We start from the raw sequence: 14,709 nt of genomic DNA on the forward strand, positions 1-14,709 counted from the left end.
GTAAGAAAATATTGGGGGATCCAAGCAAGTCACACCTCCCTTGACTCCCTCGGGTGTCTAGTTTTCAGAAATGTCTGGGTTTGGTCGGTTTCCCTAGATGGCTGCTGAGCCCAGGACCAAAACGCAGGTGCCCCCACAAAAACAGGTAGTTTTCTTTTTGATAATTTTGATGTGTCCAGATAGTGTTTTGGGGCATTTCCTGTTGCGAGCACAAGGCCTACCCACACAAGTGAGGTACCATTTTTGTCGGGAGACTTGGGGGAACGCTGGGTGGAAGGAAATTTCTGGCTCCTCTCATATTCGAGAACTTTCTGTCACTGAAATGTGAGGAAAAAGTGTTTTTTTTTAGCCACATTTTGAGATTTGCAAATGATTCTGGGTAACAGAACCTGGTGAGAGCCCCACAAGTCACCTCATCTTGGATTCCCCTAGGTCTCTAGTTTTCAAAAATGTACAGGCTTCGTAGGATTCCCTAGGTGCAGGCTGAGCCAGAGGCCAAAATCCACAGGTAGGCACATTGCTAAAAACACCTTTTTTTCTTTGGGGAAATGTGATGTGTCCACGTTGTGTTTTGGGGCATTTCCTGTCGCGGGCGCTAGGCCTACCCACACAAGTGAGGTACCATTTTTATCAGGAGACTTGGGGGAACATAAAATAGCAAAACAAGTGTTATTGCCCCTTGTCTTTCTCTACATTTATTCCTTCCAAATATAACACAGTGTGTAAAAAATGTCTATCTGAGAAATGCCCTGTAATTCACATGCTAGTATGGGCACCCCAAAAATCCAGAGATGTGCAAATAACCACTCCTCCTCAACACCTTATCTTGTGTCCATTTTGGAAATACAAAGGTTTTCTTGATACCTATTTTTCACTCTTTTTAATATTTCAGCAAATTAATTGCTGTATACCCGGTATAGAATGAAAACCCACTGCAAGGTGCAGCTCATTTATTGGCTCTGGGTACCTAGGGTTCTTGATGAACCTACAAGCCCCATGTATCCCCGCAATCAGAAGAGTCCAGCAGACGTAACGGTATATTGCTTTCAAAAACCTGACATTGCAGGAAAAAGTTAGAGTAAAACGTAGAGAAAAATGGCTGTTTTTTTCACCTCAGTTTCAATATTGTTTTATTTGTTATTTTTTGTAGGAAACCCTTGTAGGTTCTACACAAATTACCCATTGCTGAATTCAGAATTTGGTCTACTTTTCAGAAATGTTTAGGTTTCTGGGATCCAGCATTTTGTTTCACACCCATTTCTGTAACTGACTGGAAGGAGGCTGAAAGCACCAAAAAAATGTAAAAATGGGGTATGTCCCAGTAAAATGCCCAAATAGGGTTGAAAAATTGGGATTTCTGATTCAAGTCTGCCTGTTCCTGAAAGCTGGAAAGATGGTGATTTTAGCACCGCAAACCCTTTGTTGATGCCATTTTCAGGGAAAAATCACAAGCCCCCTTCTGAAGCCCTTTTTTTCCTTTTTTTTTTTTAAAGCAACATTTTTGCTGTATTTTGGCTAATTTATTGGTCTCCTTCAGGGGAACCCACTAACTCTGGGTACCTCTAGAATGCTGAGGATGTTGGGGGGGGGGGGAAAGGACGCAAATTTGGCATGGGTAGCTTATGTGGACAAAAAGTTATGAGGGCCTAAGCTCCCCCTTCCCCAAATAGCCCAAAAAAAGGCTTGGCACCTGAGGGGGAAAAGCCCTGGCAGCGAAGGGGTTAAACAAAAGATGGCACATGGCCATTACATTTCAAAGTATTTTAAAAAAAAAACAACAAAAAAACACTTTTCATTCTTGGCGTCACCCTAACACATTTACACTGTTTACAGCCTGTTCACTGGCAAAACTTTTGCGACCTGTACAGCACAAGGTAAGATCTTTTCCCAAGGAAGGACCAGACACTTTGTAACACTACAGTGAGTTTGGAGCTATATGCACTCTTCAGTAAACATATATGATGTTTTAAATTTTCAGATGTTTTTGTATGCCACCACTTTAATACAATGGGCGTTGTTCCTAATCTGTTCTTTATATATTCAATGCAAAGCTAAATTGATAATGTTGGGGGTACATCCTTTCAATGGCAGACCTACAAACCAGTAGCACCACAAATTCTTTAGAATATTGAAGTTTATTAGAGAACGTGCAGTCCAACTCCACTCCGGATCTACACTTTCTATTGTGAATTTTAAAATGCGCAAAGTTTATTTACGGAGTTGTATGCAGTTGTGTATGCGAATAGAAGGCCACATAGAACGAAGCATTGGTCACCCTTCTTTGGGCCAGGAAAAAGGCTCAGCCCTCATGATTTTTATTAAGTGATTAAAACATTTCTTCTAAATACAAAAAACATAATGGACCTGAACACAGGAACATGGAGCTGCATTAAAAAAGTATATTTAAAAAAATCCAGACAATTTGCAAATTGCATTTGCATTTTTATGCAATAAAACTGTACAAAAACGTCACTCATTTAAGAAACAATGTGATATCAATAAATGAAGAACTTATAAAGGAAGTAAGTCTAAAGAATCCACATAATTACAGTACAATAGAGATAACCCAAAGAAAAAATGCAAAGGTGCGACCTATTGCCTTTGCCAATGCTTCTTACATTTTCTTTGGTGCATCTACTTAGATAACTTCAGACCATATTTCGCCTACTGGTCATTGCTGTGGTTAAACACATGTTAAACAATACCCTGTCTTCATTCCTTCCCAAGTGTTAGGAATGAAGACAAAAGTAGGCCACCAGTTCAAGACCAGTTCTTACAGGTTTTGCTCTTTACTACTGCTGGGATATAGCCCGCCGGCTCTGCTGTAAAATTAGTTTTCCTGCAGGGCTGCTGCTTTTACAAAAAACACTGATCTTCAGGCTTGGGCTTGACTACTGTTTCCCTTCCAACTCATTTGGTTATCAAACCGTACTGAAATTACACTGCTTGCTGAAACCCTTCCAATTACATGGAGCAAAAAGTTGGTCTTAAATGGCAATATTCCCTTTCCCCTAACGTTTCAGTTACAAGTCTAGGCAGAGATTTATATTTCAGTTACGTGAAAGTGTGAGCAGTTCCACTTAATACAATGATAAGGATTGACAATTTACCTGCTTCCACTTACTCCTGCTTGGGCACTTAGTACAGCATTGAGGTGGCAGTTAGGAAGGGCAAAGTTTTCAATATTTTATTTGTCAAATGGTTAGCAGTTTTTTCTGTCTGGGAGTATGCAGTCTTTACAGAAGATTGCGACAACTGACTGGATACAAGTGCATCTCTTGGTATGTGGTTGCTGTTACCCTGTTTGTATATCCTGCGGTCTTAATGTGTTTATATGCTTATTCCTATTTTATTTTCCAGGTATCCTATAGTGTTTTACATTTCTGGTGTATCGTTCTTTCCACACTTGCCTAACTATTAGGTTGTTGCAGATGCTTTGGTTGCTCTCGAAGTGCAGTTTGTTTTTTCATTGTGCATCACTGCCGTACATGCCACGTTATACATCCACTACAGATGTATATTTCCCCTTGCATCTTCTCTATGTATATAAGTAATTATCCTGTTTGGACCTATTTCAGTTCCTAAATCAGAAGTATTTCTTCTGAATAGTCCAGCTTCCTTTAAAAAAAATTAATCCTTTCCTTCTCTTTTCATTGCAGTTGACATGGATGATGAGGATGGGCGATGCTTGCTAGATGTAATTTGGTAAGTCTGTACTCACCCTACACGAAGTTCTTTCTAGACACGTGGTCGTTGTATCCTGCGTGGTATAGACTTTACTTGTGGAAGTATAAATAGTTTTGCCTGCGAGGCAAGGGTTGTCTAATTTTGAGCACAATAAGGCAGTGGTTCCCAACCTTTTGATTTCTGTGGACCCCCACTTTAACATTAATGGAACCCAGGGACCCCCACTGAATCATCATTGGAATCCAGGGACCCCCGTCTGGGTCATTACTAGAAGCCGGGGACCTAATTTGTCAATATTTGTTAATATTTTTTCATTTTCTAAGCAGTCGCTGACCCCCTGAGAAGGCTTTGCGGACCCCCAGGGGTCCCCGGACCACAGGTTGGGAACCACTGCAGTAAGGGATGCAAAGAAGCGTAACTGCTTGACCTGTTTTGTTGAATTTCATTGCAAACTGTTTACTGTACATTAGTGCTCCAGGATTTGCCAGACAGTAATTGTATTCATGTATTGCTGAGAATATGTGTTACACCAGTAGGACAGGTGTGATGCGAAAGGTGGTTCCCTAAATATTCACAGCCTGTTGTCAAGAATGCTTTTACTTGCAAATCTAAACATTGTTAAATATTTCATGCTATTCTGTTCAGCTACTTTAGCTTTAGTTACTTCATTATGAGTCACAATCTTAACTGAGCAACAGTGTTCAGTCTCTGTAACACTTAAGTATCATAAATTGAAGGTATAATTTCAGTTTTGAAAAGGCCTGGGTGAAATTTTAATTACGCTGGAGGTAATTGGAGTAATTTCACGTTACTCCTGTGATGCACAATTACTGAAAATTACACGATTACACCAGTTTGTTTAATATGAGGCAGAAATGTCCACCCAAGAGCACAGGAACAGAGAGCAGGCAGCTGTTTCTGTTATGTTGCATTTAGCTCTAATATTTTAGTGCAAAATGCATCCACATGTGCATTTTGTGCTACGAAAATAGTACTAAATATAGGGTTACGTTCCTCACGTAAATATGCATAATTTTGCTGTAATTCATGTAATTACACTGTACCAAATTATGTGAGTGATGCCCGCCCCCACTTTTAAATCCTACCCCTCTGAACAATTGCCATATTAGTCTCCATGGTGGATGGAATCAAAGCACATAAATTGGTATAAAAAGCCCAATTAAGAAAACGTGGAACCTCATTTTAGGGAATGAAGGTTGGTGCAAAATCTTTGCATAGCTATAATATGTTGCCTCCAACTACCTAATGTAAGGGTTTTATTTATTTATTTTTAAATAAGCAGATGTCATAATATTATTTGTAACCATATTACAACAGTTAGAAATGGAATGGTGTTGGGACAGTTATGATGTATCTAAAAAAAAAACTGCATTTTTTATAGTTACACAACTTTATAGAAAAATATGTTTACCATATGGATATACAGTATAGCGTTCATGCAGTAATGAAAAAAGTAAAAGAATAACATATATCAAACATACAAAAGGTGATGGACCAATGCTTGTAATTTGTCTAACCACTGGCAGTCACCAACCCATTCCAATCTATTGTTCTTGTGTCTACTCTGCCACCTCATATTATACCCAGACATATGCCAATCAGTCTAGTCCCTGCTCAGAACAGACAAGCTTGAACTGCCAATCCAGGTCCTCTCAGAACCAGAACATAAGCAACCCAAGACCAGCTTTGTCCTAGTTTCGGTTCTTCATCCAGGTGTAGCTTAGTTCCAGCATACCCTTGGCCACTTATGGCGGTATATCAAACATACAAAAGGTGATCTGATTAATGCTTGCAAGTTGTGTAACCCCTAGCGATCACTCGAGGTAGCATTACAACCCATTGTTCTTTTATCCAGCATGCCACCTCAGATTAGACCCAGCCGTATGTAAAGCACTCTTGGCCCTGCTCAAATAGGAACAGCCTAGCCCAAACTGCCAACCCTGGTCCTCTCAGAACCAGAACACAGGCAACTCAACGTTGCTTTTGCCCCTGTTTGGGCCTTCAGTTGGGTGTAGCTTAGTTCCAGTGGCACAGTGAGTAAGAAGACCTACGTCTGGGCATGTTTTTGGTATACTTCAAAGAAACACCTATAGCCTCTCTTACATAGAAAAAGAGTCTATCTTCATCATGTGTTCAGATATGTGTCATCAGCCCTTACACTGCTGCACCTGTACATCACAATAAGAAACATAATAAATAAATAAAATAATATGGTACATACAGTTCTAACTTAAAATGCATGCTTTTTAACCGTGTGTATCAGCCTTCATCCAGCATCCACATTAGACAACTTTGTGATACAAAGGGATTACTTTACTGTAGCTAACTGTGTAGTTTAAATAGGGTGTCTCAAGCTGCCATCTAAATTATTTGTGAAATTACTGAGCAGTATTAAGCTAACAGTTGCAATCTGAGGGGGTCATCTTCCCATTCTGCGTGGCTGCAACTTCCAGTTCAGGGGAGGTAAGATAAAGTCTTTGGGTGGTCCTCTGTGAATAGCTGTTAGTTGGAAAAGCACCCTGATGAAAACCCTAGTGTCCCACAGTCCCAAATGACTTATCCAATAGTGATGGTCTCTCAGATGGATGCTCATTGGAGGAACAGCACTGAACTAACACTTTACATTCCCTGGTGTATCATGTTTGCTGTACAAAGTACTTCAGGAAGATCTTCACTCTTCAGGACCACTTATCTCCTGTGGCAAGAAGGCTAATGCTTACTTGACCAGCAGTGACACTGCGTCACATCAGACATTTGGGTGCTACAGGTGGTCAGTTCCAGTTATTGCATTTTGTTTGTGAGAACACTTGTGGCAAAAGAAACCTCTGCGCACCTTGTTCATCCCCACTATAATTCAACAAACAGAAAGGTGCAAGTCTCAAACAAAAAGATTGAGCTGTAATGTGACTCATATTAACTTTGCTCTGATAGCTACGTAATATCAAGTATTCAATAATATTGTCTTAAAGATTTGGGAGTCCACAATTCAGTTATTCGCCAGTTTTTTTATTTTTTATTTATTTTTTTACTTTAGTTTATTATTTTTTCTCACAAAGTGAAAAGTTAAACAAAAAACAGGTGAACCAAGACACTTTTCCTAAAGTAGTATCAGACTCCTTCTGGAATGCCTTAAACTGTACTATTTAAAAACTCAGTCGACTAACAATATAGTTAATATAGTATAATATAACAGTAGTATTTTTCTAAGGCAAAAATGCATGCCACAAGAAGTAAATAGGGAAAGTATAATTTCACAGCCTCAGTGTATAATATGAATCAAAAATCGACTTTAAGCATGATTACTTTGGACTCACCAAACTCCCAGAACCACTTTTAGAAATATAAAACAAATCAAGACAATTATATTTTTGTGGGAAGCAACATACTTTTTGGAAACTAGATGTGATGTTTCGCTGTAAAGGTTTCATATCCAAGTGTTAATCAGACCTGGTCAATTTCTTGATCTGTAAACTAGATAAATAAAACTTAAATCAGTGAGCGTTAGAATGAAGCAAATTTCAGTTTATTAATCATATCATATACTTATTCAAATAATCTGCAGTCCTAGTAAAATGACTTTTCATTATTATTGGCAGCTATTATGTTGATTCTACTACTAGTTGCTAACAATATTAGTAACAAATGGCTTGATATGTTTTAATGTAAGAAAAAGCATAATAATTGACATTACAGTTGAAAAATATATATGTAAAAGTTTTGCTATTATACCCTACTCTCATTAGATTAAATCTATATGTAAAATGTGTGCATAGTTATATATATATATATATATATATATATATATATATATATCTCTCAAAATAATACCCTTTTAGGCTTAGAGTGATGCATCAACTATGCAAAAAAAGAAGAGGGAACTATGGGTAGTTCCCAAGTTTAGGCAGAGAGTAGCTCTAGTATAGAGCACCCTACATCACCAGCAGCACTCTAAATTTGCTCACCTCAAACGTCTACTTTTCTAGCAAAGTTGTTAAACATAGAATTAGCGCAGTGCCATCCACGCCGAGCTAGGAGGGAACTAAGTCTTTTGACGTTTATACAGCAAAGTCTGTAAGCATAGGATTAGCACAGTGCCGTCCACACCGTTTTGTAAAATGACAAAAGCCTTTACCCACTCTAGGCATAGTATTACTGTTTTGGATTGGTAAAATATCATCCAGGTCAACATGGAATGAGCAAAAACAACCCCACATCCAGTATAAGTCAAAACATTACCCTTTCAGACTTAGAGTGACACATGGATTATCCCAAAAAAGAAGAGAACTCTGCTTAGTTCCTAAGTTGAGGTGAAGAGCAGCTCCAGTATGGAGCACCCTACATCACCAGCGACACTCTAAATTTGCTCACCTCAAATGACTGCTTGTCTAACGACATTTCTATGCATAAAATTAGTACAGTACCATCCACGCCGAGCTAGAAAGAGACAAAGTCTTCTGCCATTTATACAGGAAACTATTTAAGCATAGGATTAGCAAAGTGCCATTCAAGTTGAGTACAATGGCACACAGTAGAGTGATGCAGAGTGCAGTAGAGTGAAGTGGCATAGAGTATGTTGTTTCAGAGTAGAGTGAAGTGTGTAAAGTGGAGTGGTGCTGGGTAGAGTGTAATGCCGTAGAGTGCAGTAGTGCAGAGTAGATTAGAGTGTTTTACAGTGGATAGAAACTTTTGCTTAGGCGAAGAGTTGAGTGTTAAAGTAAAGTGCATTTGCATAGAGTGTATTGGCATTGAGTGCAGTGTTGCATAATGTCGTAGAGTGAAACTGTGCAGATTGGATTGGGGTGACCTAGACTGGAGTGTTGTAGAGTGCAGTGATGTGGAGTGCATTGGCGTAGAGTAGTGGGGCATAGAGTGGTACAGATAGGAGTAGAGTGCAGTGGCGCGGAGTGGTGCAAAATAGAGTGGAGTTGTGCAGAGTAGTGGCGTGAAGTATGCATGAGTTGGCTAGTGCACTGTCATTAAACACAACACATTTTCAATTGAAATGACCATTACATTTGCACAGACATACAAGTTTACTAATAAAACTGTAAAGCGCACAACAATAAGGTGTAGAAATGGCATCACGTAGCATATTGGTTTGTTTTGATCATATTCAAGTATTTGTTTCCCACACACTTCAAACATGTGCTTCGTTTGTGCACTCATAATTCTGATATATTCTTAAATACTGGTGTAGTTCATTCAAATGTTGTTGTGTGCTAGAAAAACACCCATTCCCACCCCCTAGTGAAGCAAGAGAAATAAAAGTAATCGCCAAACTTCCTCAAAAGACAGAGCCTGACATTTGACCTCTGTCTTTCAATGCACAGCAAATTTGACAAGATAAGAACACGATTTACAGGCCTATTTACAGAAAGGAGCACTTGCTGAAGAATACATGGGGCAAAAGAAAACTTCTTTAGAGGACGTGTTAAACAGATTGAACAGTGTCTTGAATTTTGTAAGGGGTGCCAGTAACTGTTACCTGTCAGCAGACAGAGATTTCCTCACAAGCAGTTCCAGGTATTGCTGCTAATTGGTAGGGCCACATGAATTGTGGGAACAGGGGACCATATTAACTGTAGGTTTACTGAATTATTTGAAAAGAAAGGGCAAATTGTTTGGCATGATAGATTACGTTCTATGGCAGCATTATTTCGCTATTTTGTTGCCATTTTAACAGACAATAATTTTGTCCTGACAAACTTTTCTCGTAAGTAGTCAGTTATTCTCTTGAATACAGTAATCGGAGAATAACTGGTGACCTGTTTACTTATCTAAAGGGTTTTCTACTGCATTGCACCACGGGAGGTGCCCTTTTATTGAGTAATCTTTGATCCTCTTGAGCTATGACCATTTTTTTCAGAACTGCTAATTTTGGTGGTGTTGGTGGATTGTATGGCACATTCAGACAACCCATAATCGCTAAATTCTAGAAGTCCTGCTGACGGATGGTCATTCACACCTTTGGAAAGAAAAAACTAGTACTGGCAAAGCCAATCATTCTGGTGTTGGCTGCCAGCATTTTGGCTTTATCAGTGCCTAATTTTGTTTGTCATTGTTTTTGCAAAAGTTATTGTTAATAAAGATGCTGTGCCCTCCTTAGGAAAAAAAAAAAAAAAAACACACAATGGCTAAAAAAATTTTTTTGTACTCAAAGCTCACACAGGCCTATAGTAATTCCTGGTACTGAAGAGAATTACTTTGTATTTATATATGCTCCTTGTGGAAGGACAGAATGGCACCTCTCTCGTGGTGAATTAGCCAGTTGCTGAAGGGAGCTGCCCGAAGCTGTAGTGGGTGGAAGAAAAATGTAAAATATACCATAACAGGCCAATGAATAAAGAGGACAGGCTGAAAGTATATTATTATTATACATAAATATTTAAGAGAATCAAAAGGTATTGATTAACGGCAGACATTAAGAACTTCAGGTAAAAATGCAACAAAAAGACCTAAAAAGCTGCATGCATAAAAGGGTTCTATAACAAAAGGAGCACTGTGGAGTATCCAATTTAGAAAGAATGCACACAGCAGCCAAAGTAAACCATTACACTATAAATGCAACCTCACTTATCCTGCCTTTTTTATTGGGCCTTGGCACTATATTGCTTCAACGTTTCCTGTGAGCACCATTCGTCGCAATTCTTAACAAACAAAGCATCTAAGTCCGATTTTGGTTGTTTCTTCTTGAGTGTTTTTTTTTATGTCTCTCTGATCTTTGTAATGTATGATGTCCTTCACACATATTGCTTATCCAGTGCCTGTGCAAAAAAATATATATGATTTTATATGTAATGTGGCAAATACTAGCCTTATAATAATAATTTAATTCCAGAAAGTTGAAAGTTTCAGGATATTTAAGATTACATTCTGTGAAAAGTTGTAGACTTGTTCTCTCAGATCATAACTTTGTGTTTTACCTTGTTGCACAGTGACCCGCAGGCCCTCAATGATTTCCTACACGGATCTGATAAGGTAAATCTTTTCATTACGTTTTTTAGTTTTTAGTTTTATTATTCTTTTCACTTGTGTGTTGGTGACTGTCTCTTCTGTTCTTAACTATAGTCAAGGAGAAGGGGAGCTGAGTTAGCACATTTGAATTTTATTGCAACTCTTTGTCCATGAAATTACCCTGCCCCTCCTTCAAAAATTTTCCTCCACCCCTTCCTGCTCAGCCCCCCAAGATCATGATCATCTGAGGATCTCTTTAAAAGGACTTACAATTGGGGTAATAGTGGCAAGCGGTACTGCTAAAAAGAAGACAGAAGGCACACTTCCATTGTACTATCCCTCACCACAAAGCAAAGAAACCGATCTCCCGCTGGATTAAAAGACAGGTGGCGCATTTGAATGTTTTCTCTGTTTTATAAGAAAACTTGCTCTTCCATTACAGATTGACAGCGATGATCTTCTGGACACTGCAGGCGATGCTGCAAATGCTTTTTTTGTGGGTACTGGGGTAAGTAATTTATAATTGAAATATCTTTTAATATTGTTGAATAGAGCTTGTTTCTACTAAATTGCGTTCCCGTTCTTCATCTATTATAGTTTATCCTGCTGTTAGTAGGAAGCGGACCTGTACATTCTCAGTTTGACATATATTGACTTTTCTCCGTTGTAGCTCTTGGTATCCTTATTGAGTAATTGTCATCATTTCATTATTGTCGTCCTATTGCTTCCTACATCAAATGAAGTTGGTAACCTTTCTATAGGACCTGCTTTATGACCAGTCAAGCCCAAATAAATTACCGCTACAACAGGCTAAACACCTAGCCTGTTGTGTTTTTCCGAAAATATAAGTAAATGAGAGAGTTTAATCAGATTGTCAATTATTTATACAGGCATATGGACCTACCTATATCCTGGCATGAGCTTAAAACATGAAGTACTTTGAATTTGTTGAAAAGTGATGTGCGGGAAAAGCTGTTGATTGGCGGGTGTGCTTTCTTTGAAGTTCAAATCTGCTAAATCAGATGTTTAATGTGTGATGTACTGTTAATGCTACTACACCCAATGCCTAAAAAAATAACGGAGAGTGCATTTCTCTCAGTAATTGGCCACAATTCTGCCTTTTTTGTTTCATCATTGCATCAGTTTATTTTAGGAAAGTTGTTTGTGTTTTGCAAATGTCAGGAAGCAGATCCTGTGATTTAATTTTTCTTGTCTCCTCGTTTCCAGCTGCATAACAAAAAGTATGTCCCAGGTTTTCATGATTCTCTGCCACTTGTGTGCTTGAGTTTTCTTTACCTCATTGTTTTTAGTTTCAGCCTTGCCACAGGAGAGACCCACATTTCGTAGATTGTTTGGTGCTTTGCTTCCAGCTATTTTCTTGCATGATTTATATTTTTATGCCTTTCTACTTTCTTCTTATGCCTCATTTTAGGCTTTTTTGGCCTGTAATCCCTGATAAAGCTTTTTTCAGTGTGTTCTGGGTAGGACCGTACCTCTCTGAAAGTTTCCTTTGGTTATTTTAGGCACCTGACTTCATATTTCCTCTTTGACACAACAGTGGCTTCCAGTACATACAGATTTTTGTTAGCTTCAGTATAGTAGGTTCTTTTTATTAGATCTGCTTCTTTTGGCTGCATATCTTTTGGCCCCTTGTGCCAGACAATGGTTTATCGGAGTCTGACTGTAGCTAGCTTTCATTGGAGAAGCTTGCACGTGCCTCTGATTAAGACTTGAAGAGAAAATGTGTGCACTTACCTTGCCTCAACAAATTGTGATAATCATTTGATATGTGATCTTTTAATGAGAAAATATATATATATATATATATATATATATGTTCGATGGCATGTGTAGCTGCAGATACACATGCTGTGCACTGTTCCTGCCAATTTAGTGTTGGGCTCAGAGTGTTGCAAGCAATGTTCCCTCTAATTTTTTTCCACTGTGTGCGGCAGTGTGCTGTCTCTGTGCGCTGCAGCCAAAGATACGTGGGCCAAGAAATTGACCATTCACGGGCACGCAGCGCATAACTAGCCAAGACACACATGGGACAGATGGGGGAAGGGAAACAATAACTGCGTGTTTATTCTGCACAAAATGAGAACCTCTTCTGATGTACAGCTCTCAGTTCACAGCGGGCTTCTGGTCTTTTTTAAATGCGTGCATGCAGAAACCGCGTGGCATATTATTTGCATTTACTAACACATAAAGAGAGAACTGAAAATAATGTATTTTCTGACTCTTGCCTTCACACCAATTGAAACATATGTTGTATTATCATTAATGTGTTTCAAATGTATCCTGGGAGCCTCTAAAGGAAGAGGTGAAAATATAAAACATGTTGTGGCACAGCAAATCAACAATAGCACAGCGAGCCAGTTTGTCGATGGGCCATTCTGTTCCTACAGCAGGCAGCAAAATTTGAAGTAATCAGTCATACCAAAGTGAGCACAACGTTATGCATTTCCTAGCTCATTAACCATTCATTTTCAACTCAAATATCACTTGCTCGCTTGTATGCTAAAGTACGCCAAATGATGTTTAAAACATTCCCCGCGGCATTTAAAAGCTGTTTTCATTGACTTTAATCCAGATTCAAATATGAGCATTATCTGCCTTAGGGGAACACGTATATCGCTCTAAAAGGCTTATTTAGGCTTGGAAAGTGATAAAGCATATAAACTACCACAAAGTATAGGAATGGTGGAACATTTGATAACAGCACATTTTCTACTGTTCTGAAGCATTTCCTAGCTCATTAACCATTAATTTACCGGACAAATATCAATTGCTCGCTTGTATGCTATAGTAAGCCAAATGGTGTTTAAAACCTGCGTTCTTCCTGTCCTTCCTGCTCGGCGGCAAAGAGTGACCCTGTCCTCGCGCTGTGTCTGTTTTGTAGACGCAGCGCTGACGTCCTCTCTGCCTCATTATGCAGGGAGCGACGTTGCAAGAACGTTGCAACGTGCGTGCTTGCCAAAGGGGCCTGCGCGATGGGGGAAGGTAAGGTGCGTGCGGGCCTTACAGGGAACATTGGTTACAAGTTGGTTTTTTCGAAGAAGTCTTTTTGAGTCACGAGACCGAGTGACTCCTCCCTTTTGGCTCCATTGCGCATGGGCATCGACTCCATCTTAGATTGTTTTCTTTCCGCCATCGGGTTTGGACGTGTTCCTCTTCGCTCAGTGTATTCGAATCGGAAAAAGAAAGAAATCACCCAAAAGCGTCGGTATTGTTTTCGATCGGGAAACATCTTGCATCGACACCTGGACACCGGCGAAACACAGCTTCAGTGGTCCTTCGGGGCTTCCGGGGCCTGGTCGGCCCAACCACAGAAAACGTCGAAGCCTAATAGACCCGACCCCTTTCCGTTTCTGCCCACAGTGCCACACCAAGTATCACTACACAGACCAACACTGGGTCTGTAATCTGTGTTTGTCACCGGACCACAGAGAAGATACTTGCGAGGCCTGCAAGTCCTTTCGATCGAAGAAGAGCTTGAGGGATCGGAGGGCGAGGCGGATGCAGATGGCGTTGAACAGTTCAGAGCACCTCGACGTCGAAGAAGAGGAGATGGCTATCTCCATCCAAGGCTCGGACTCTGACGACTCCGATGCAGACCGACCACCTACAGCAGGCCAACACATGAGTACGCCTGCCCCAATCCAAGCCCACAGTCAGTCTAAGAAACGTAAGGCCTCGGGGATACCACTACCGGAAGGCCATGGCTCGGGCCATAAAAAAATCAAGCGGTGCCCAAGCAATACCTTCAGCACTGAAAAAGGCCAAAATCGTGCCGAAATCTGTGGACTCAAGCCGACAACACGTCACCAAGAAAACTTGACATCAACTCGTCGAGCCAGCGAAGCCTCGAAAGAGTCTATCGTAGCCGAGGCCCACCGTCAGCATGGGTATTTCGGTGCCGAAAAAAGCCTTGTACACCGAGGAACATGGACTCTCAGAACAACTAAAAGAGAGACACAGATTTGAGGAGAAACTTCAAATGGGGGAGTTTTATGAAACACAGGCAAGGATACAGATCCATAAGGA

General features: G+C 39.9%; 1 protein-coding gene across 1 annotated transcript in view; it reads left to right on the forward strand.

Moving 5' to 3' along the window:
- BICRA (BRD4 interacting chromatin remodeling complex associated protein) overlaps positions 1 to 14,709 on the forward strand; it is a 508,223-nt gene that overhangs the window by 271,205 nt on the left and 222,309 nt on the right. Inside the window, exons 5-7 of the mRNA XM_069206977.1 lie at positions 3,660 to 3,705; positions 10,644 to 10,686; positions 11,105 to 11,170. Of these exons, the coding sequence (XP_069063078.1) occupies positions 3,660 to 3,705; positions 10,644 to 10,686; positions 11,105 to 11,170 (155 nt within the window). The remainder of the gene's footprint in view (positions 1 to 3,659; positions 3,706 to 10,643; positions 10,687 to 11,104; positions 11,171 to 14,709) is intronic.

The sequence above is a fragment of the Pleurodeles waltl genome, chromosome 9, assembly GCF_031143425.1.
Source record: "Pleurodeles waltl isolate 20211129_DDA chromosome 9, aPleWal1.hap1.20221129, whole genome shotgun sequence".
NCBI classification, from domain to species: domain Eukaryota; kingdom Metazoa; phylum Chordata; class Amphibia; order Caudata; family Salamandridae; genus Pleurodeles; species Pleurodeles waltl.